Here is a 21,850-nt window from a genome sequence, read left to right on the forward strand (position 1 = left end):
ATACCAAGTTGGATTTTTTAGGATGCAAGGCTTAGAAGGTGCTAGAGGAGACATTGCAGCGGCTAATAATAATGGAAATGCAGCCAATTTGGCAGCAGCTGAAAGAGAAAATAATAATGATAGACCAAATCCAGCTGCTGGGTTAGCTGCTGCTGCTGCAAATGCTACGATCAATTCAAATTCAGAGCAGCAACAAGATAATGATGCGCCACCTCCACAAGTACCTCCTGAACCAGATAGGCCTTCATTCTTGACGCTTACATGGACTATACTGTGTAGTTTCTTATTATCACTTATACCTGAACCACCTAATGTTGTATAATAATTGTGAGGATAAAAATGTAATATTTCATATACATATTACAATGTTATATATATAAACAAACATATGTAAATAATTTAACATACATTAAATGTATTAAAACATAATTAAAGTTTGTCAGTAATTAATACCAAAACTATTTTATTGTGACATTAATTATATTATTCATTTGTATAACAGATTTGTATTTTTACTGCTTTTATTATTCGTTACTGTTGTTAATGTAATATATTACTTCATTTAGTGGTTGATATACTTAGTGTGATATATAAAATAAGTTATAGATTTATATGTGGACAGTTGATAAATGTTATAGTTTTTATTTACAATTATATTTCAGGATGCTATTTTAACACTTTGAGGACTGACTCAGTGAAAGGGGTAAATGTGAATAGGCTATGCCTGACAGACTTGAGCTGCTATAATTATTTCATGATAACCAAAGTTATCTTTTGAATTTTGTTTTTTATATATTCTATACATTTTTTATTGTTATTACCAAAGATCCTAAACTTATGATTTTATGTACCATATTGTACATAATTCAAAAAATGGCTAGCTTTTCACGTTTCCAGTTATTCATAACTCTGATGCTGAGCTGCTTAGGAGCAGTAAAGTATGAGAACTAAATGCGTTTGAGTATGAATGGTTGTTCATTAATGATCAACTTGGTTTCTTCAAATTAATTAATTGCCATGGTATAAATATTCTCAACATCTTCTCTAATGTAATTTTTTTACTTTCCTTCTAATTTATTTTAAATTTTCAAAGAAAGTTTTTGATAGTGTGTAATTATTAATTTTTTAATATAATTTTGTATTTTTTTCAATCTAGTTTATGCTCAGCAGTATATTAATAAGGGAGGTTATGAATACACATTCCATCAGATCAAAGCTTAAATAAACCATTTCAAACTCGGTGCCTGTATATTGAGGTAAAAATGCCAGATTTTTATTATTAATAATTATAGTAATAATAATAATTCTTATGTTCTTTGGTCAGGAATCTTCTGCACCTACATTTAATGAAACTAATGTTTTTCTTTATATTTCAATTGAAAGCTTTTTCAATACATGATTTAAAATTTTGGCAATATTTTATTCATTCAATGATATTTGTTTACGAGAGTGTAGTGTTTTTTCTTTTTGTTGTTTTATAAACTATTTCTATAAACAATCTTTAAATAAAGAAGAAAAACTTATTTTTTTCCAGGCTTGTATTTTTTATTTGCCATTAGTAATTGTTATTTTAGTTAGATAATATTGCATTTTTTGTCTTGATAGAATTAAATTCAAGTTCATGATTGATATTTCATTTTTAATCCAGTCGAATAATTCTTTTTTTCAATTAAAACAAAACTTATATGTATTAAGATAATCATCAGCTTTACACCTAAATTTGTTAATAATGTTCATTATTATATGGTATTGCTTGATTGATTTGAAAATTTCAATGAATTAAAAAATGTATATATTTATGAATTATATAAATATTATGAATAATATTTTTATGAATTATGAAAATTTAGTATTTTATAAATTTTAGTGAAAAAGTTTACTTATAAAAGGAAAAAATTAAGATTAAGGTTTCATATAATCCGTTATTGTTGATAGTATCTCCTCAAATGAGTTACTCAGTAGATGTAGGAAACCATGTAGTGATGATATGTATCACAATGCATTTAATACTTCAACAGATGGCTCCCACAATTGTTCAGTTGTTTGGCAGTGTTGTGCACGCCTGTTTGAGGATCAACAGAATTGTAAAATACCTCCCACACTATATTATTAGAGGCATATAGGATATAAAAGATTAATTAATTGAATTAATTACTAAAAGCAGTAAATAACATTTGCAAACACAGCAAATGATTCAGCAGCAAAGGAGCAAATAATATTCAAAGAAATCTCAAATATATTGTATATTTGAGAAAATATTGGTGTTGCTGGTTATCTTAAAAAAATGTAGAAGCAATGTGCCTGAATTGTAAATCTTCCAGGACACAGTCTTCAAAGTGTTAGTGCATTTTAATCTTTATTTGTACCTGTATTCTTGTATCATATCGTAGTATTAAATTGTATTATATTATTGTAATCCATTTTCTATTTATAAAACTCTTACTTATAAGTTTTTAAATTTATATACAAGTAGAAGTACTGTTAGTCTCTCATATGTTTTGTGTGTATGTATGTGTGTGAGAGATTGAGAGAGAGTATTACGCCTGCACACACATATTGTATATAAAACATGTGTGCTTATTCACTCTACTGAATTTATTGCCATCAAAGTTATGTAAATTCATAATTAATTTTTATGAAGAAATTCATGTCAGCTTTTTTTTAATAGTGTGTTCTGTCATAGTATCGTATGTTTCAAGGACAGTTTAATAAATTTTGTATAATCTCTTTAAAAGAAATACTGGGTAATTAAAAAAGTACTTCACAACTTTAAAAGCATATAAAAATTTATTAAGTAGCTTGCAGATTCAGATGAGATCACATTTCATAGAAAAACACATAAAGTCTGTCGCTCAGCATTCACTTTGGTTCGATATGGCTTCTATTTGTGGTGCTTAAAAGGAAAACCAGCAATCTCTAGTGAAATAAGTTTTACAGGAGACACCAAAATCATTTTTAGGTATTTTTATGAGGTGGAATTTTTTTAAATGTCTGTTAATACTTTAGTGTAACATTAAAAATGTATGCTGCAAATTTTGACGAGTTTCTATATGTAGAATATTTAGAAAAAGCAATTTAAATTTGGAAATTGTTGGTTTTGCATCCAAAAACTGGATATAGCTTTCTTTACAACTAAGGTGGTTGGAGATTACTGATTTAGCTGGTCAAACCCTACTTACTTTCAAATGATGAAACATGTTTTAAAAACTGTATATTAATTTAAATTGTATTTACCATAAGAAAATTGAATTAATAAATTGAAATACTTGAATTTTAATTAAAAATCTTACTACAATTAAGAGGTTAGTGTTGTAAGTTAGCAAGTCATAATAAAGTTATAAAACACTAATATGAATGAATAAAAGATGGGTTTATTATAGACTCAAAAAAGTATAGAACAACAATTTCATTACATAATAATAATAATAGTTTTTTAATAAGTTTTTTAGTTATTTAAAAAATGTAAACAGTTCTGGAGATTCTTCCATTATTCACATAAGTTCTCTCTGTATCTTCTGTAACAGTATTACCAACAAAAGAAAATTTTTCAGGAATTAGGGTTTATAAAAGTTCAGTTTGGGATTTTCATGCTAGTTTTCTGTAAAATGATTTTCAAGCAGTATGTTAGCATCAGCAATTTTTTTACATTGACAAGTCCTCTTACATTTGGTAAAATTAGGTCTGGTTTCATGTCCATTACTTATTCGTAATAGATCTGAACTAAGACATCTCACAGTAGTACAATTCTTCTCAAACCAAATTATTTGACTGGCTGAATTTAGACCTTTAAGGAAATAGCGTCTACATGGTACAATTTTGAAGTGCCAAGAACTCACTGGCTTAAAAATGGTGTCTGCCTCTCTTTTCCAGTCAAAGACTTTACATTCAGTACTCCTACCTTTACCAGCTGCGCCTGTTCCGTTTATTTTCAGATACTCATCTGGGTTCTAAATAATTTGTTTTATTATTAATTCAGCTGTAGAGAAATCACAAACTTGTTAACAGGAAAAATGAAATTATGGCTCCTAACTGGAAATTCAACTGATTCTAAATTTAGCCACCCAGAAGCCAACAAGAGCACATTGCCATAATAATCTTACTTTTGTTTTGCTCCCCACAACCATTAGCAAAGAGCCTTAATTTTAAAATTCCACTATAATCCAGAGATTCGGCTTTTGATAGAGACATGATACTATCTTGTTTGATCCTTTTTTATTAATATTCTGAGTACACATAAAGCTGGTGTATATATCTGTTAATGGGGCCTTTTGATACTATTGTCTCTTGTAGTAAGCCTCCTGATATGGTATCTTTGGTAATTGTAAGTTTTTTTGACAGCAAATTACAGAACCATGACACCAGAATTTTTCTCTTTTAACAGTGAATAAAAATATTTTGCTCGTTTTTTATGGATTATATTTCACTTTACAATTCTATTCTTTTTGTCAACATTTTTTTCAAGTTTAAATTTGTCATTAAATTCTAAGTATGTTAGCACATATCTAGCCATGGATTTCCATAACCAATATTAAATACACAGTTGAAAGTAGTTTTGGTCTTGTATGTACTCACAATGTAATTTATTTAATTTATCAATATTGAGCTCTGATGGAAGATATTTCCTCCCAGTTTGTGAAAGACAATAATGTAGTTCACTGCATGTTAATTTAGAAATGAATGAAATCACAGACTTCTTTTTGGCCTCAAATTTGTGATGTATAACCCCTCTTTTCACAGGTACATTCCCTGTTTTAGCACAACGTTTAGTAACAAATTCAAGTCTTGGTCAAACTGCACACAATAGATTTAAAAATGCTTTATGTCAAGTTGGAATAAGATTACTATCATTCTTCATAACAAAATGTTTATTTTGGTACTTTTTAATATCATTGCTATGAATTTTGGCTGTACGCATTGGCTGTATGCATTTTGATAGGCATTGATTTACAGTAATTTAAAAGAACTGTATTTTGTGAAGACTCTATTGTCATAATAAATACAGCTTATGGAAATAACATTCCTGCATGGTGAGTTGTGAACACTGAAAACGTGTAGTATTTTGGCACAGTCAGGATACTGAGGAACAGTATGTGAACATACCTGGAAAGTGAACAAAATTATTAACAGTCCAACCAAATTGACCTCAAAGCAATAATAAAAGGTTGGGAGCACTAACCTCAATGGACAATTGTGTTTTAAAAATACTATATTGGCTTAAAAATTGTGTTTTAAAAATACTATATTGAAAGCAATATGAACATCATTAGGTTATTTAAAAATAATAATAAAAAATTTATGCTAACCATATAAAATGTATACACGAGAAACCTAATGTCAGCTTTTTAGCTACATTTTGTTTCCATTTTTCTGGTCTAGATGTTTGTTTTGTGGTTATAGATGGAGACACGGTCCTAAGGTTCATTTACACTTTCCATGTTTAAAACTTTTTATGCTTCTTACAAACAAAAATATTTTTACCAAAGAAAACAGCACAACACTCACTAACATGCTTTTGAAAAACAACCATAACCTCGTGTTATGATTTCCTGCCTCCAAAGTTTTAGAAAGGCTTTTGATTGGCCAATTTGGACATTGCTGGTTTTTCTTTTATGAAACAAAAAAATAAACCTGGAAATTGCAGTCTTTGCAACAAAACCAGTTTTTACATTTAAACATTATATATTACAGCTGATGTCTCATCAAAATGAAATATCAATATTGATATAAAAACAAAGAATTAAGTACTATCATTCTCATTTTTTGTAAAAAGTGGATTTTTTGCTGGCTTTCCTTTTATGCCCCTCATTTGTAATGAGATATCACATCTGAAGTTGATTTCATTCCAGACTGTATCTAGCAAGTCAATTCAGTCTTAGCTCAACAAGATTGGCAAAGGTGTAAACCCTATCTTTACTGAAATCCTACAAGAAAAAATCTAAAAACTAGTATGTTTTTAACATACAAAATTTTCTCAATGAAGGTTTGGTGTCATGGGTAAATTTTATGCTTACTAAGAGGCTCCCTGCTGTATTTTTTTTCAAAAATTATGTTCAACTGAAGTTGCTGACAGAAAGTGAAACCAAAACACACAGCAAGCACATTCCACACTAGTTATTGTATCCATTTTTAACAGTGCTGGTGGCTGAATTCAGTACTAATGAACTATGGAAGTCAAAATTTGTTTTGCTATGAAAGACCTCAATTGAGTCTGTAAGTTATTTAAATAAATTTGTATATGCTTTTAAAGTTGTGAGTCCTTTTCGAATCACCCGATATATTCCTATAAAAAGACAAGTCTTGTTATTGTATACTGAAAATCATGATAAGTGTTTTGTTTATAAATTATACTCTTGAAAATAGATTTGAACCTCCTGTATTACATTATAGTACCTAGTATAACAGAGCTGTTTTAGCAAGGCGCTTTTTCTTCTACTTACAGCCGTACATCTACTCCCTTCCAGAAGCGCCGTGCTATAACTGCTTGGCTATACATTCATCATTTGTGATCAGTTTATAATACTTTGTTAGGAATGTTAGCTTGACTGAAAATTTTCAAATGCTTAAAATTAATTTGGCTTATAATCCATTTTACAACAGCATAAACACATGTAGTGTGTTTTCTATCAACTATTTTTATAAAATGCTATTTTCAATTATCAACTAAGCTGCTATTTTCATATATTCAGTGTTTGCCAAATTTTGTTACGTTTCCCTGTACATTTTTCATGTTTTACTATTAAAACAAATAAATCCAACATTTCTCTTTATTTTTGCACCTTGTTTTTCATAAGATATTAAAAAACTTACATTTAAAATAAACTATATTTCTTTTTAAGAATTTCATTCCAGTCATTTTTAATTTTTATATGTTTTGTTCTATCCTGTATGATTCAGACAGTGTTGTCATACATAAATAATCACTGTGAACTGTAAAATATTTATTCTCTAATCATGATATTTGTTTTTAAAAGTAGATGAACATACTATTCAGCAATATAGAGATTCTTTTCTTTAGTTCATATGATTACTTTAATGAGAAAAAAATAATGCAAATTATCTTTGACTCAGTGGTAGCTATAAATTTTATTATTTTCTTTATGAATTTTTTGAGTGGTTTTCTGTTAACTTTTTATCCCAGTAATGAATTAATTTAACAAAGATAATTCATTTTAAAAAAAATATATTGTTATGATATTTACTCTAATTGCTATTTATTAGACTGTTGTATAGATTAACTTAAGTTAGTTAGTTATTATAATTTCATTTTATGGAAAGAAAGTGTAATTATAATTTTTTCCCATAAATAACTATAAATGTAGAACAAAAATTGGTATTATTATTATTGTACAGTCATTTTACATTTTAAATAATTGCTAATTTTTATGTTATCTTTATTAATAAATCATCAGTTAACTATAATTTAGGCTAAGCATTATTGTGATTTTAAAAATGATATTCTAGGAAAATAAATAAATAACTGTTTGATTAAAATATTTGTTTCAAATTTGTGATAATTTGTTATTAGGCGCTTCATCAAGTGAGTTCAAAAATCTCAATGATTAATCTCTCTTTGGTTCATGCAACGTAATATTACATTTTTAATCTATCGTTTGTACAGATTACATTCTCATTTTCCCAGCCTGTCCATTCCTAAAAGTATGGATTTCTTCCATCTTAACCTATAGTGATATACCTGTGTACAAGTGTCCAGGCTAAAGGTATCCAAAAGAAACAGCTTATATTAAGAGAACCAGTTAATGTAATTTAATAATATTTTTAAGTTTTTAGGTTAGTCAGGTTCGGTGTGTGCACCTTTTTTAGCTCGGCAGACATCTAGACAGTCATCTAACTCTTGCCAGGTGTTTAGAAGCATCTGCAAGAATAGTAGACCAACAGTTTTCTGTTTTCAGTCGTCCAAATCTCAAACGTTTCTTTGGTATACACATTTTTTGATAAATCTCCAAGTAAAAAAAAAGTCCAGAAGAGTGATATCTGAAAATCTAGGTTCGATCTAACTTCTGGGGAAAGTTTTGTTCACAACATGGTAAAATTTTGATGAAAGTGTAATGGTGAAGCACCATTAAGCAGCCTAGTGCTTGGAAACTGAAGCCTGCAACACGTCTGTGGAATAGCTAAGTTCTCAAGCATATCAGGTACGTGTGTCCTCTCACAGTGGGTTCCATGAAAAAAAACGAACTGATGACACCATTATTGTGCAGTCCCAATCAGACAGTAACTTTCAATGTGTCCCTTTCATTTTCTGTTACTGTATGGGGGGGTTACTTCAAATTCAACAATTGTGTCTGTTAACTTTCCTGCAAGCATGAAAGTTTGTCTCTTCACTAAATAACAACATATAAAGATAATTAGGATTGTTTTCAACATGGTGCATCATTGCCTCTGCAGCAAACTGATATTGTTGTAGATGGCAATCATTTGGTTTAATGTGATGAAGGAGTTATAACTTTCTTTTAAACTCACAAATGAAGCCCTGCTTATGAATAATGTCATGAACATTGGAATTTGCAGTTCGTAACTAGGCTGCTTAATTGACTTTCTAGAACTGACAGTGAATGCATCACTACATAATCCACATTTTCATCACTAACTGACACTTTTGGATGATTTCTAGTTTGTGATACCAAGCTTCCAGTCTCTCTTGTATTCCACTGACAAATAGACTTGGATTTAGGAGGATCAATATTCCATTCAGTTCATTAAAAAGCCACTGAATTTGCATAACTGATGGAAACTCTAATAACCAAAACACTCACTGAACCTTCTGTTGTGGGGTCAACTCTATTTACTACAATTACGTTGTGAGTTGGCTTGCCTGTGCATAATATTCTGCTGACCTTGAGGCTATAGAGAACAAATCTTGGAGATATTTACTGTTTACATTTAAGAGATTACAAAGACTGGCTTTCTAAATACAGTTCATTACAATTTAATACCTTTAGCAGGAACACTCTGTACAGCTAAAGGTGCTGTACAACTGACTTCTTAAAACCTCTACTCGTGAGATTATTTCTTTCAGATATTAATGGTATAACCCACCGGGTTGATCTAGTGGTGAACACGTCTTCCCAAATCAGCTGATTTGGAAGTCGAGAGTTCCAGTGTTCAAGTCCTAGTAAAGCCAGTTATTTTTACACGGATTTGAATACTAGATCATAGATACCGGTGTTCTTTGGTGGTTGGGTTTCAATTAACCACACATCTCAGGAATGGTCGAACTGAGAATGTACAAGACTTACACTTCATTTACACTCATACATATCATCCTCATTCATCCTCTGAAGAATTATCTAAACGGTAGTTACCGGAGGCTAAACAGGATAATGAAAGATATTAATGGTATAAACTTTAGGCCATATCAGGTGTGCAGGATTAATTTTAAATTAAAATAGTCAAGAGCAGTTGGATACATTCTTTAGAAATTTTTAATTCTAGTACGCATTAAATGGTCTGGAATAATAGCCACCAATAATAATTTCTTATGTACCTATTTGTAATATGTTTCCAAACAATTGACTCGCATAGAGAAATTAAAATTATTTAATTTGTAGTTTTGTAACTGCATGTGTAAATTTTATTTAATACTAATTTTTGAGTTTTATTGAATCTTTGCTTCAATAATGTTCATAAACCTTTTTTTATGAGGATTAGTTTTGTGAAAATACTTTAACATTCATACAAAATACAAAAACTTAAAAATAATTTTCTCAATTTTCACTTTGCTGATTGTTTTACACAATCTTATTATGTTTCATTTGGTTTCCAGAACACATAATGCATAATCGCTATACATAGGTAAACATAGAACTTGCCACTCAATTCATAGTAAGATGTCCAGTTCAAAATTCATTCAATGCTAACACAATTAGTTAGTAACTTGCAGTTTTGAGTATTACAACTAGCCTGCCTACAGCTGTTAATTTTAATTATTTATTTTCACAAGTATATATTTTTTATGCCCAGAGACAAATCATTTAAACAATGTAGTTACATTGTTTAAATGATTTGTCAAGATATTCAACACACTTCTTTTTAATGTCTAATTTTCATTAAATCTGTATTCTCTTAAGAACTGCTTACCCAATTTTGATAAATTAAATAAAATTTATGTTTTTATAAATTTTATTTGTGAGAACTCTGTAAGCTGTCTCTTAGAGAATGTAATTTTGTGAGTAACTCACAAAATTACAAATTAATGAGCATAATAAATTTACAAATTAAATTAATGAGCAGTCCATCCATCACTGCTCTATTAATAAAGGACTTAACATTCATTAATCTTAATAATGAAGGAATCGTTCAGTTCAGTCAAACAAGTCCCAGTTTTTAAGTTAATTTCATTATAAACAAATTCTTGGACTTTTTAAAATGTTCTGGTTAATCTGATTAATAAAATGATAAATTCTGAAAAATATTAAATATAATAAAAAAATTCAGATAAATCTGATTAATAAAAATGAAAAACAATTAGTTGTTCAACTTGCTGTCATTTAAACAATAGTCTTAATAAAAACACAATCTTAGGTACACATACCTCTAAGCAATAATACCCAAATACTGTTAAAGTACTAAAAAATGATTATCTAGAAGTAGAATATTATGTAAAGAAATAAAATAAATACAGTGAAATATAAATAAATCAAACAATGTTCATAATAAAAAAAAGTCATATAAAATAAAATGCAAAGCTTTACATCAGTATGATGGACAGAAGTTTTCATAAAACACCTAAGAACATGATGAAAAAGTCAAACATTGCAGATCATCTAACAAAAATAATTACGTACTCACTTTTGAAAATTATTAACAAATTTTGCACTCTTGAATAATTTGTTATAAAAATTATATACAGAGTGATTCCAGATTGTATAGCAATTTTCCTAGAGATGATTCTGTAGCCAACAATAAGGAAAAAAATTCATATATACATAAGTCAGAAAACTGTTCATTAGCAAGTTTCATATCGCAAAACATTTAGCCCTGCTTTCACTCCCTCTGTAAAATTAAACCGTACTAAAATTTTTGGGGTACAAATTGAGGGGTAAATTTTGTGCTTCCTTAAGTTTTTTGATCTAAGATATTGGATGAAATGGATTTTTTTTTTTTTTTTTTTAAAGAATTAAAATTATATAGGTTTGAGACCTCTATCTCAATCTAAGTTTTAAGAATACCAGGGTATAACGAAAATGTTTTATCAGGAAATACATTTTTTTAAGTTCGGGATAAAATAACTTTGTTAATTTACCAATAAACAAATAGAAATTTCTAGTTAGCTTAGTAGAGAATTTAATTCTGAGAAAGTTGATGTAAATGTCTATTAAATTCAAATGTAAGAAGTTCAACTTTAATTTTAAAAAAATCACATAAACTGGATCAGAAAAGTGATAGGCTTTTAAACAGAACAATTTTAATCTTAACATTAATGTTAAGATTTTCTAATTAAGCATTGACAGAATTTCATCCGTTCATCAAAATTAGGTGGTAACTCGTGTACACATGTTGTTGTGTGGAACGGTTATAATTATTGCTCCTGTAATGTTCACCACACACTTGATTCCAAAACATTAAAGGAATGTGTTTGAGGTGGGAGATAGTTGTACTGGTGCTATTGTACTTCATTCAATATTGCTTCTTTAACTTTGGCATTTCTCACAAAACATTCACGATCGATCAACATAGAATCATGGTACAAGCATACCTGTTTCTCAAACTTTTCTCTTCAAAAACTGAAATGTTATACAGGATGATTCAAAGAAACGGGAAATTTAAAAAATTAAATAACGTTAATGAAAAATTTTTTTTAGAAAATGAATTTTATTTTATGTAATTGTACAAATGTTGCCATTTTAGGATACATACATTTTAGTTTATTTTTTAAAGATGACATCTTGGAGGTGACCTCCTCTTCTACGTTAACACTCACGAAGTCTCTTCGTTAAATTGTTCATGGTTGACGTAACATCTCAACTGGAATTTCCGCAATTGCTTCTCGGATCTTTGCCTTCAGTTCTTCCGTTGTAGCAGGTCTACTGTGGAACACTTTGCTTTTAAGGTGACCCCCACTAAAAGTAATCGCAAGCTGAGATATCAGGCGATCTGGGAGGCCATCTAATGTCACCATTTCGTGAAATGATGCTTTGTCCAAACAATCAGTGTACAGCTGCCATCGATATTCGTGCAGTATGTGACGTTGATCAGTCTTGTTGAAACCAGGCTGTGTTAAGAATCGGTGGAAATCTCTTTTGTTGTTCTATAAAAAAGGTTTCAAGCATGGCTACGTAATGAGCCGACGTCACTGTAATCGCAAGACCTTTGTCATCCTCAAAAAAATAAGGGCCTATAACACAGTAAGATAACATAGCACACCACACGGTCACTTTCTGGCTGTGCAACGGACGTTGGTGTAGCTGCATAGGATTTTCTTGTGCCCAGTATCTGAAATTTTGCTTGTTAACAAATCCACTGAGGTGGAAATGCGCTTCGTCTGACATCCACAGTTCGTGAACAAACTTTTCGTTATCATTTATCTTCTGAAGCATTACATTACAGAATTGTGCTCGCATAACTGCATCGTTCGGTTTCAGTTCCTGGACGATCTGCCACTTGTATGGATGGGGAATTGCAAGTCCTTCTCTAACATTCTTAGAACGCTTGAACTATACAATTGTAAAGATGCTGAGGGACGACGGATTGACCGATGTGGACTTCATGTGACAGCATCTTTTAAAGCTTGAACATTCTGTGGTGTACAGATGGTTCGCCTCACGGCCTGGAGGTTTCTTTTCCATTGCCGAACCAGTTTCCTCAAAACTAGATAGATATCCATGTTTTAATTGCAAGTGCTGATGGAACATGGTCGTGCCGTCCCAGATTAAAATGACGGCGAAATTCTGAGCACGCTCCCTCCACACTGTCATTGTTTTTGTAAAATGCTTTGATAGCAAACGCACGTTGCGCACCACTCCAAGGATCCATGACAACTAAATGGCAGGCTAGGTTAGAGAGGCTGGCGCCACTTATCAAGTGGTACCAATCGCCCATGGCTACCAACACAACTTTCAAAATTTCCCTTTTCTTTGAATCACCTGTATAATCCAGTACTCTTCTATCTGGATAATACTCCATGTATTCACACAAAGCAGTCACTCATTTTTATTTTCTGTACCATAAATTAATAACATGTCCATCAACAATTCAAATGGAAAAAAATTTGTGGTATCACCCATTGTGAATGATTGACCAAACAGTAACAGCACAAACACAAACTTAAATGAATATTCAAATGCTAGATGCTAAACTTAATTGTTGATCAGCTGTTATTGCCTACCTATAAAAAAATAAAAGGTTTTAATATGTTTTAGAAGGATATGTTTGAAACTTATTTTTATTATTTTTAACATTTGTATGTAAATTGTTCTGTTCAAAATCTTATCTTCCAATCCAGTTTGTGTGTTTTATTTTTTATTAAAGTTGAACTTCTCAGTTCGTGTTTAATTTTAGTAATGTTATTTATATCAATTTTCTTATAATTAAATTCTCTACAAAGTTAAGTAGAAATTTTTATTTGTTTATTGAAAAATTAGAGTTATTTTATTCCAAAACTAAAAAAGTGTATTTTCCAACAAAATCTTTTCATTTTATACCCCATTTTTCTTAAAACCTAAATGAGATAGAGATCTGGATCTTCTTTTATTCAATTTCTTAGATCAAAAACACATAAGAAAGCCCCAAGTTTCTCCCTCAATTTGTACCCCAAGAATTTTTGTATGGCTTAATTTCACAGAAGGAGCAGAAAACAGGGCTAAATGTCTTGTGATCCAAAACTCACTAACGAACAGTTCTCTGCCATATATTTATATGAACATTTTTCCTTATTTCTGGCTATAGAATCATGTCCAGATAGATTACCATGAAATTAGGAATCACCTTGTAATTATTAATGAATTAAAATTTGATGCTGATAGTAGACACAGAAATTATACAGTTAATTTAAAATTCACTTGCGTCATCGATGAAGACTTATTCAAATGCTAAAGATTTATCTATTAAGTAATGGATTGCAGTTATAAGAGAGTAATTTCTGATTAATCAATCAGTTTTCCATTAGGCATGTCAGAAAGGCACTACATGTTTGCTCTTTCTTATAGTTACTTTTAAGGTAATTAGAAAAACATGAATTTTGGCAGTCTCAAGCAGAAAGTATTCAATGTACAAAATCAATGATAAAATTGCCCCTGACTCAGTACATATGTACCGTTTGCCCAAGTGTTATGGTAGAAAAAACAACTCTCTTTCATTTAAAATCATAACAGATGTGACTGTTCACAAACAATGAAATAGCCTAAAAGAATTGTAAAAACCCTGTGCATGTCAAGTTCTGTTGATTCTGCTTTGGTGTATGGATTTGATAGGTTGCTCAAGTATTTATATCTTTGTGAGTTTACCTGCAATTTACATTTATTCTATTTTTGTTTAATGAGATAGAAAATTTACATTACTGTAGGGTATATAATTTCTACATCTACCTGCCATCAATTCTTACATTGTAATGTACTTGATTCTGTTTGTCTAAAGCCTCATTTATTTATTTTTTATCTTGCATTGTCTAGTTTGTATCCTGTCCCCTGGTTTAAGCAATCTTCCAACTCTTACGGAATTTTTCTGGCCCATATTGTTAGACACTTTTTATGGTATGTGTAATGTTTGGTTAGTTTGAGTATCAAATAGTAAGATGATGTATCAGTAGCAAACTGGAGAATCTCATCTGCTATATTAGCAGCCATGTAACTTTTTCTGTATTTTCCCCACTCTTCTTTCATGCAGCTCTTTAAGATAGTTTGGTGTTACTATTTGTTCACATCTTTTACAATGTGACTCGACTCGAATTCAGGTTTTGAGATTATTGTAATGCTGTAGCTACTTAGTGAATCTTAAGAAATGATAAAATCAGTTTTTGAAAAAATTAATCAATGAAGAAAATAGAAAATATTTTCCCCTGCGTATATATAATCCATGTAACAAACATAGTTATTTTCGTTATCACTTCAACCAATATAGTGAAGACATCTAGAACTATAAAGTATTACCATCCATCAGTTGGCATACATATTTAACATGTACATTCTCATCATTTGCTGAAAGTTTTCGCCAGGATCAGTTAACTGTTTGGATGTTTAATGTATGACTAATGATTGTATATTTTGTTTTCCAAGACATCACTAATAGAAATTTATTTCTTCATTATGTTATCTCTATGTTTCCCCATGTCATTTCAATGGAACTATTTACCATATTTTTTTCAAGAATTAACATTTAACATGTTAGTCTTTAATAAAAGATTTGCTGCAGGTAATTCCTTAAGTACATTACGAACAATTGTACTGACCAATCACTGTTCTTTCAGTGTATAGCCATCCTACATTGTAAGTTCATTTTCATTGAATCTAGAATGTTTGAGATAGAATGTTCGCAGTATTCTGTGAACATTCTTATTCTTGCTGTCTCTGTAGTAATCAAGCAGCTGTTCATTAAGTTCAGTTTATTCAAACGTAATACATTATTAACATTCTGAATTGAAGAATTTTCCTGGTTTAAATCTGTTGAGAATAAGGAAAGGCTGTCATCATTACTAAGGCAGTGATGATTCCCTTAATATTAATGATCCCGATGAGGCATGGCATTTTCATACACTACAAATTTCCATTTCATATTCCCATGCACAAGCTTTGATATGATGAATTAATCATAAAAAAAATGCTTTTGTATTCTATGTCATAATTAAATTCTGATAAGAAGTGATCATAATTGAATGGACATGTTGCTGAATTGGATGATAGTTTTAGACTGACACAAGAGACTTCTCGGTTATTAATATAAAATTACTTTCATAGAAAAAGGAATAATTTTTTAAAACATATACACTTACACACACATGAGGGCAAGTAAAACTTTACGTACACCTTTGTCATAACACATCTTCAAGGTTATCATACTACCTTCTGCGCAAGTATGCTTAGAGTTGGTATGACTATGGTGACGTATGTGAAATTTGATTTTGATTGTGTCATTTGCCTGTTGGCTATTACATCTACTTCGCTAGCAGTTGCACCAAGAAGGATCAACAAGCGGTGATCTGATTTCTCTGGTCAGAAGGTGTGAAAGGGGCTGAAATTCATCATAGACTTTTAGCATAATACGGGGACAGTGCTTTATACATTTTCGTGGATCAAGAAGTTTAGAAATGGCTGAATAAGTGTGACTCACAAAGAGGGAACATCAACTTCCACCACAGATAGCAAAATTCAGCAACCTCAGTTGCTGAATTGAGTTGGTTCTGGCGAATAGGCAAGTTTTCATCAATGAGGTGGCACCTTCTTTTAACATCAGTAATGGTTCTACTCATCAAATCATCCATGACAAGCTTGGCTTCTGTAAAGTCTGTTTGCAATGGATGCCAAGATAGTGTTATTGCTAAATGTCAATATCCACCAGAATAAGGCTCACCTCACAGTTCAAATCATCAACTAGTTGTATTTTGGGGTACTGGAACACTCTCCTTACATCCCAGATCTTGCTCCCTCCAACCTTTATCTGTTTGGGATGCTCTGCAAGGTCGTGTAGATTTTCCAGAGACTTAGATGTGCAGGAAGCAGTGTAAAAGTAGCATCACAACCAACCGAAAATCTTCTTCTTGGAAGGAATATCCAAGCTTGTGGACCAGGGACAAAGTGCATTAACAAGTAAGGTGACTATGTAGAAAAATTATGTACTTGTTGACCCCTACCTTTGTGTAAGTAATTGTAGAACAAAATGTAGTTAATTTTTTACTCGTCATCGATATATAGTATAGACTTTTTATCTATTTGACTATGGTTCAGTTCAGCTACTATCTGTTAATGTGAACACCTTTATATCATAGTTTTGCTCCCAGTTGCCAATGTTATTCTTACATTTAGTGACCTAATTCATTGTCACTAGTGATTATGATGTTTATTAAAAATAATAAATGCTGATCATAACTGTGTAGTGTCCATATGCATAAAGATTGCCCATATACATAAAAATGCTTTGCTAGTTAACAAAAAACCATTGGGCACTTTGTACTGATTTTTCTACCTACTACGTTGTTAGTAACAGTTAAACTCAAAATATTCGTATATTTTTATAATTTTCACATAGCCCTTCAGTACTTGCTTAAAGTTGTCTTGAGGAAGGAAGATTTCTTTACAGAGAAGTACTGCGATGATTGTCACCAACCACCAAATTCATGTAAAGCCATACTTATGTAATGGGATGGATTAATTTTCTCCTTTACAAGAGAAAATTTAGTTTGATTTTATTTCTCATGAAAATTAATCCCATGTAGTTAAAAATGTTTATTTTTAAGTCTTTTGTCTAGAAATAAAAATCATTTCTTAACTAATTCTTAATTTTTCATTATGATTACATTCTTAAAAAACAAATTTTCGATTGAAAAATTTGACTATCAGCTGATGTGATGTTTAGCTTGTGTATGTTAATAACGGACACAAGAGAATTATTACATAATTTTTTATCTACATACAATAGTTTACTATGTTAAGTGAATTGAATTAGCATTTTGTAGCCTGAACTGTCTGGAAGTTTATCATCTTCAGATGAAATGTTTTACTTATTTCCCACAATTTTTATTCCTTTATGTTTTTCTCAAGACATTCTGGATGGACCATAACTACTGAATTGTTAGGGGTTTAGTTTACCAGGATACCTTGCAATTAACTTGCTACCTGAAAAGCAGATTTAAACTTTATCAGAACTAAAATATCTAATTCACAAAGTTTCACAGTAGTAGAGAGAACTGGGAGAAGGATATGGTGTACTAATCAAGGTTCACTTTCCTTATCCTTAAGTGAATTAAGACTCACTTTTCATTATCGGTTAATGATAATAGATGGGTTTTCTAAATAAAAATTATACTACTTAAGTATGTAGTGCACTGATGAATGATTAATGTTCCCTGAATGTTGGCTCAGATAAACCCAACTAATTAATTAATTGACTAACATCAACATGGTCATTAATTTAAAATAAACATATTTGTGTTTTTAGCCTGTAAGACTGATCACTAAGATTGAATAACTAGGTAAAACTTTCTTTAGACTATCTTCATAATGAGCTGTAAAACTTTAAAATAACACATAAAAATATGTTACACATTATTATGGAAAAAGTGTGTGCTTAGATTATTATCTTAATAAAATTACTGCAATCAGTTGAAGATGACAGTAGTGTTGAAAGCATTACTATGTTAAATAATATATTTATAAAAAATTATTTTACTTTTCTGTTTTGGTGTTGGTTAATTATTACCAACACCAAATTATTTATTAAGGATAAAAAATGTTTTAAAAATTCATGTATGATGGTAAAGAAAGTTCATGGAGAACAAAGAAAATAAAGACAAAACTATTAAAAAAATAAATTGAAGATTTGTATTTAATTTTTTATTTACCAGTATAACTCTTTTTAACGTTTATTATGTTAAAACATTTCATTGTCATTACAGCAGTTAATACGTAGGTGAAAGAAATAAACTTTCTTTCTTAAAATGAAATGGAAAGTAGATGCTCCAAGATAGAAAGTAGCTGTAACACCATCTATACCTAGAACATTATTATTAGATGTACTGACTGGTCTCCTTCCCTACCCTTCCTCTCAATCTCTTGCACACTTTTCAACCACAAGCCCCTCCTTGTTGTTTCTCAGATTAATTTTTTCTTTGTCTTTTTAGTTTCAAATAATTCAGTTCCATTATCAACAAGCATATTTTATTTTGTACTCTTACAAGACATAGCAATCTTTCTGGATCAGAACATTGATTTTTATTATATACAATGAAACTACTTTACTTGGTAAGCTGCATACATAAATTTATAATACACATTTGAATTTATTTTAGTATTAGATTTTATATAATTAATAGAATCCTGTATTTCTAAAATTATCATTTTATAATATTATACATAAAGAATGTAATACAAATTATATGCATTGAATCAGTCAAGTGACTGAGATGGTTACTATATTATGAGGAAGAAAAAGTACTATTCTTTTGTTAGCTTAGTAAGACTAAACCATAGGGCAGTTTAACAAGAATTACAATTTACCATTAAATAATTTTACAGCCCTCTAGGTGGATTTCAAAAAAGTAAAGAAATAAAATAAGTTTAAGAAAAAATTTTGTTATTCAACAAAAATTAATAAACAAAAAATAAATATGAAAACTTAGTTTTAAAATATAGTTATAGTTATAGTTTTTTTTTAAATACAGTAAAGCGTTTAACTACACAATAAATGAATGAGTAAATTCTTGAACTTTGCCAGTTATAATAATAGTAATTATACTGAATGTAAATACACAAGTGAATGTAAATCAGTTTATCACATCCCTGTCTTGTTAAAATCAATGAATTAATCAATTGACAAATTGAGCATTATATAGAAAGAAAACATGGCATCTTAATAGGAAAAAATCCGATTTGGACAATACATGACTACTTCCTTGTATGCCTATTAAATTATGTGCACACTTTTTTGCTGCAATTTATTCAAACTTATTTAATTTGAAAGTGAGATACAATCCTCCAATTCTTTAATAAAGTGGACAGTTACATGATTGTTGAATATTAGTTTTTATTAATATCAAATATTTACACAATTATTAATCCAACAATCTTACATGAAATATTAGGATAGAATAAAGTCTCTTTATTACTAGATCAGTATTATTCGTATCTTTGTGAGTTGCTTTTGTTTCAGATTTCCCACCAGAAATCTGAAACAGAAGTTTCAGATGTCTGGTGTGTCATATAAATAATAAGTTAATAATAATTAAACTATTCTGTTTAATGAACTCCTATATACTGGTTACAAATGTTAATTTCAACCTAACTATGTAATATATTCAGTTTTTATTATTGGATTATTTGGTGAATAACAAATATGAAAAAGAAATAATCATACAGGAAAATAAATGAAAGATAACATGAAGAAATATCTAAAAAAATTGGATGTGGGTACTACATAACTTCCTTGTCTGCCTATTAAATTACATACACACATTTTTTTTAAATGAGAAGTACATAAAATTTTATTTCATTAATAACTTGATATTTTTTCATATATTTTTTTTTATTATTTTTGAATTATTATTTATTGTTTTCTTTTTTTACAATAAGAGGTTATTAATTATTAATAAATCAATATATTTAAATAAAAAAAAAAAGGAGATGAAATCTGATTCGAACCGATGTGCCTTCCCCTTCTAAGATCCAAATATTTTTTTAATTAAAATTTCATTTGGCTATAACTCTGGAACCAATGAAAATAAGTATATATCGTTGAAAAGCTCTCAATGAGAGCTTTATGTAGTTAAGAAAAAGTCCAAAATCCAATTTTTTTTTATTATAGGCTTTTTTAGACACTTTTGGTTCAATCAATTGCATTCAATAAGGGAGGTGCACAACTAGATGTTGCAACAGTCCTAAATCAAAAATTTCAACATCCTACGGCTAGTCGTTTGTGAGTTATGCAAAGTACATAAGTATGTATGTAAAGACTTCATGCCGAATCTAGTTAAAATGGATTCAGGGATGGTTAAAATGGATATTTCTGTTGAAATCTGAAAACCGAAATTTTTGCACCACAAACTTCCTTTACTTCATACAAGGAAGTAAAAAAAAAATTATTTCCAAGATAATTAATAGCAGTATATTTATTTCACCATGACTTTTTTTAAAAAAAGTAGTTTATCAAAACGCTAATGATTTTGACCAAAGTAGTAATTTTAAAATTCTTTATCTGCAAAATATATCAGGAGCCAGTAAGTAAAAAATAAAATTAAGTACAGGTCGAATATTTCATGATTAATGATTTAAATTTAACTGGATAACAACTATCAAACCCACCTGGTTGCTCTAGTAGTGAATGCGTCTTCCCAACATAGCTGATTTGGAAGTTGAAAGTTCCAGCGTTCAAGTCTTAGAAAAGACAGTTATTTTTATATGGATTTAAATACTAGATCGTGGATAACGGTGTTCTTTGGTGGTTGAGTTTCAATTAACCACACATCTCAGGAATGGTCGAACTGAGAATGTACAAGACTTACACTTCATTTACACTCATACATATCATCCTCATTCATCCTCTGAAGAATTATCTAAACGGTATGAGATGTATGGTTAACACATCTCAGGAATGTTGAAGAATTCTGAAGAATTATCTAAAGGTATGAGATGTGTGGTTAACACATCTCAGGAATGGTCGAACTGAGACTGTACAAGACTACACTTCATTTACACTCATACATATCATCCTCTGAAGTAATACCTGAATGGTAATTCTCAGAGTCTAAACAGGAAAAAAAAGGGTAACCACCACCAGAACAAATAATTATTCTCAGCTATAAGCCTATCATTCATTGTTGGGCTCCATGATGCACAAAGAAATGTAAAATTTACTACCATTAAAGTCTGAGATCATGCACTTAGCGTTAAATTTGTCTCTATAATGTTCTCTCTCTCTCTCTCTCCCTCTGTCAGCCTCTATTCATTTAGTAGATTTGCTTAAAAATAGATTTATGTAATCCTTTATTAAAACTACTTTGATTTTCACACTCATATAATCGGTGTGTTTATTAACAGAAAATGTTTTTTTTATGTTATGTACTCCTTATTTAATACATGAATTATCTTAGGCTTACAATAAGTAGTTAATTACTACATTGTCATTGAACTTTAAAAATACAAAACAAAAATTATTTAGTCCGTTATTTCTTCAAGTTAAGTTCATTTAA

At 30.0% G+C, this 21,850-nt stretch overlaps 2 protein-coding genes across 3 annotated transcripts in view; both read left to right on the forward strand.

Annotated features, from left to right (window-relative positions):
* The window catches only part of Herp (Homocysteine-induced endoplasmic reticulum protein), a 48,209-nt gene extending 40,718 nt beyond the window's left edge, over nucleotides 1–7,491 (forward strand). For both annotated transcript variants that reach the window (XM_075361039.1, XM_075361040.1), the window contains exon 7: nucleotides 1–7,491. In XM_075361039.1, coding sequence (XP_075217154.1) covers nucleotides 1–322 — 322 coding nt within the window. In that variant the 3' untranslated portion in view covers nucleotides 323–7,491.
* LOC142321251 (uncharacterized) overlaps nucleotides 4,259–21,850 on the forward strand; it is a 25,669-nt gene continuing 8,077 nt past the window's right edge. The window contains exon 1 of the mRNA XM_075359250.1: nucleotides 4,259–4,315. Within this exon, the coding sequence (XP_075215365.1) occupies nucleotides 4,259–4,315 (57 nt within the window). The remainder of the gene's footprint in view (nucleotides 4,316–21,850) is intronic.

The sequence above is a fragment of the Lycorma delicatula genome, chromosome 3 (genome assembly GCF_047948215.1).
Source record: "Lycorma delicatula isolate Av1 chromosome 3, ASM4794821v1, whole genome shotgun sequence".
Lineage (NCBI taxonomy): Eukaryota > Metazoa > Arthropoda > Insecta > Hemiptera > Fulgoridae > Lycorma > Lycorma delicatula.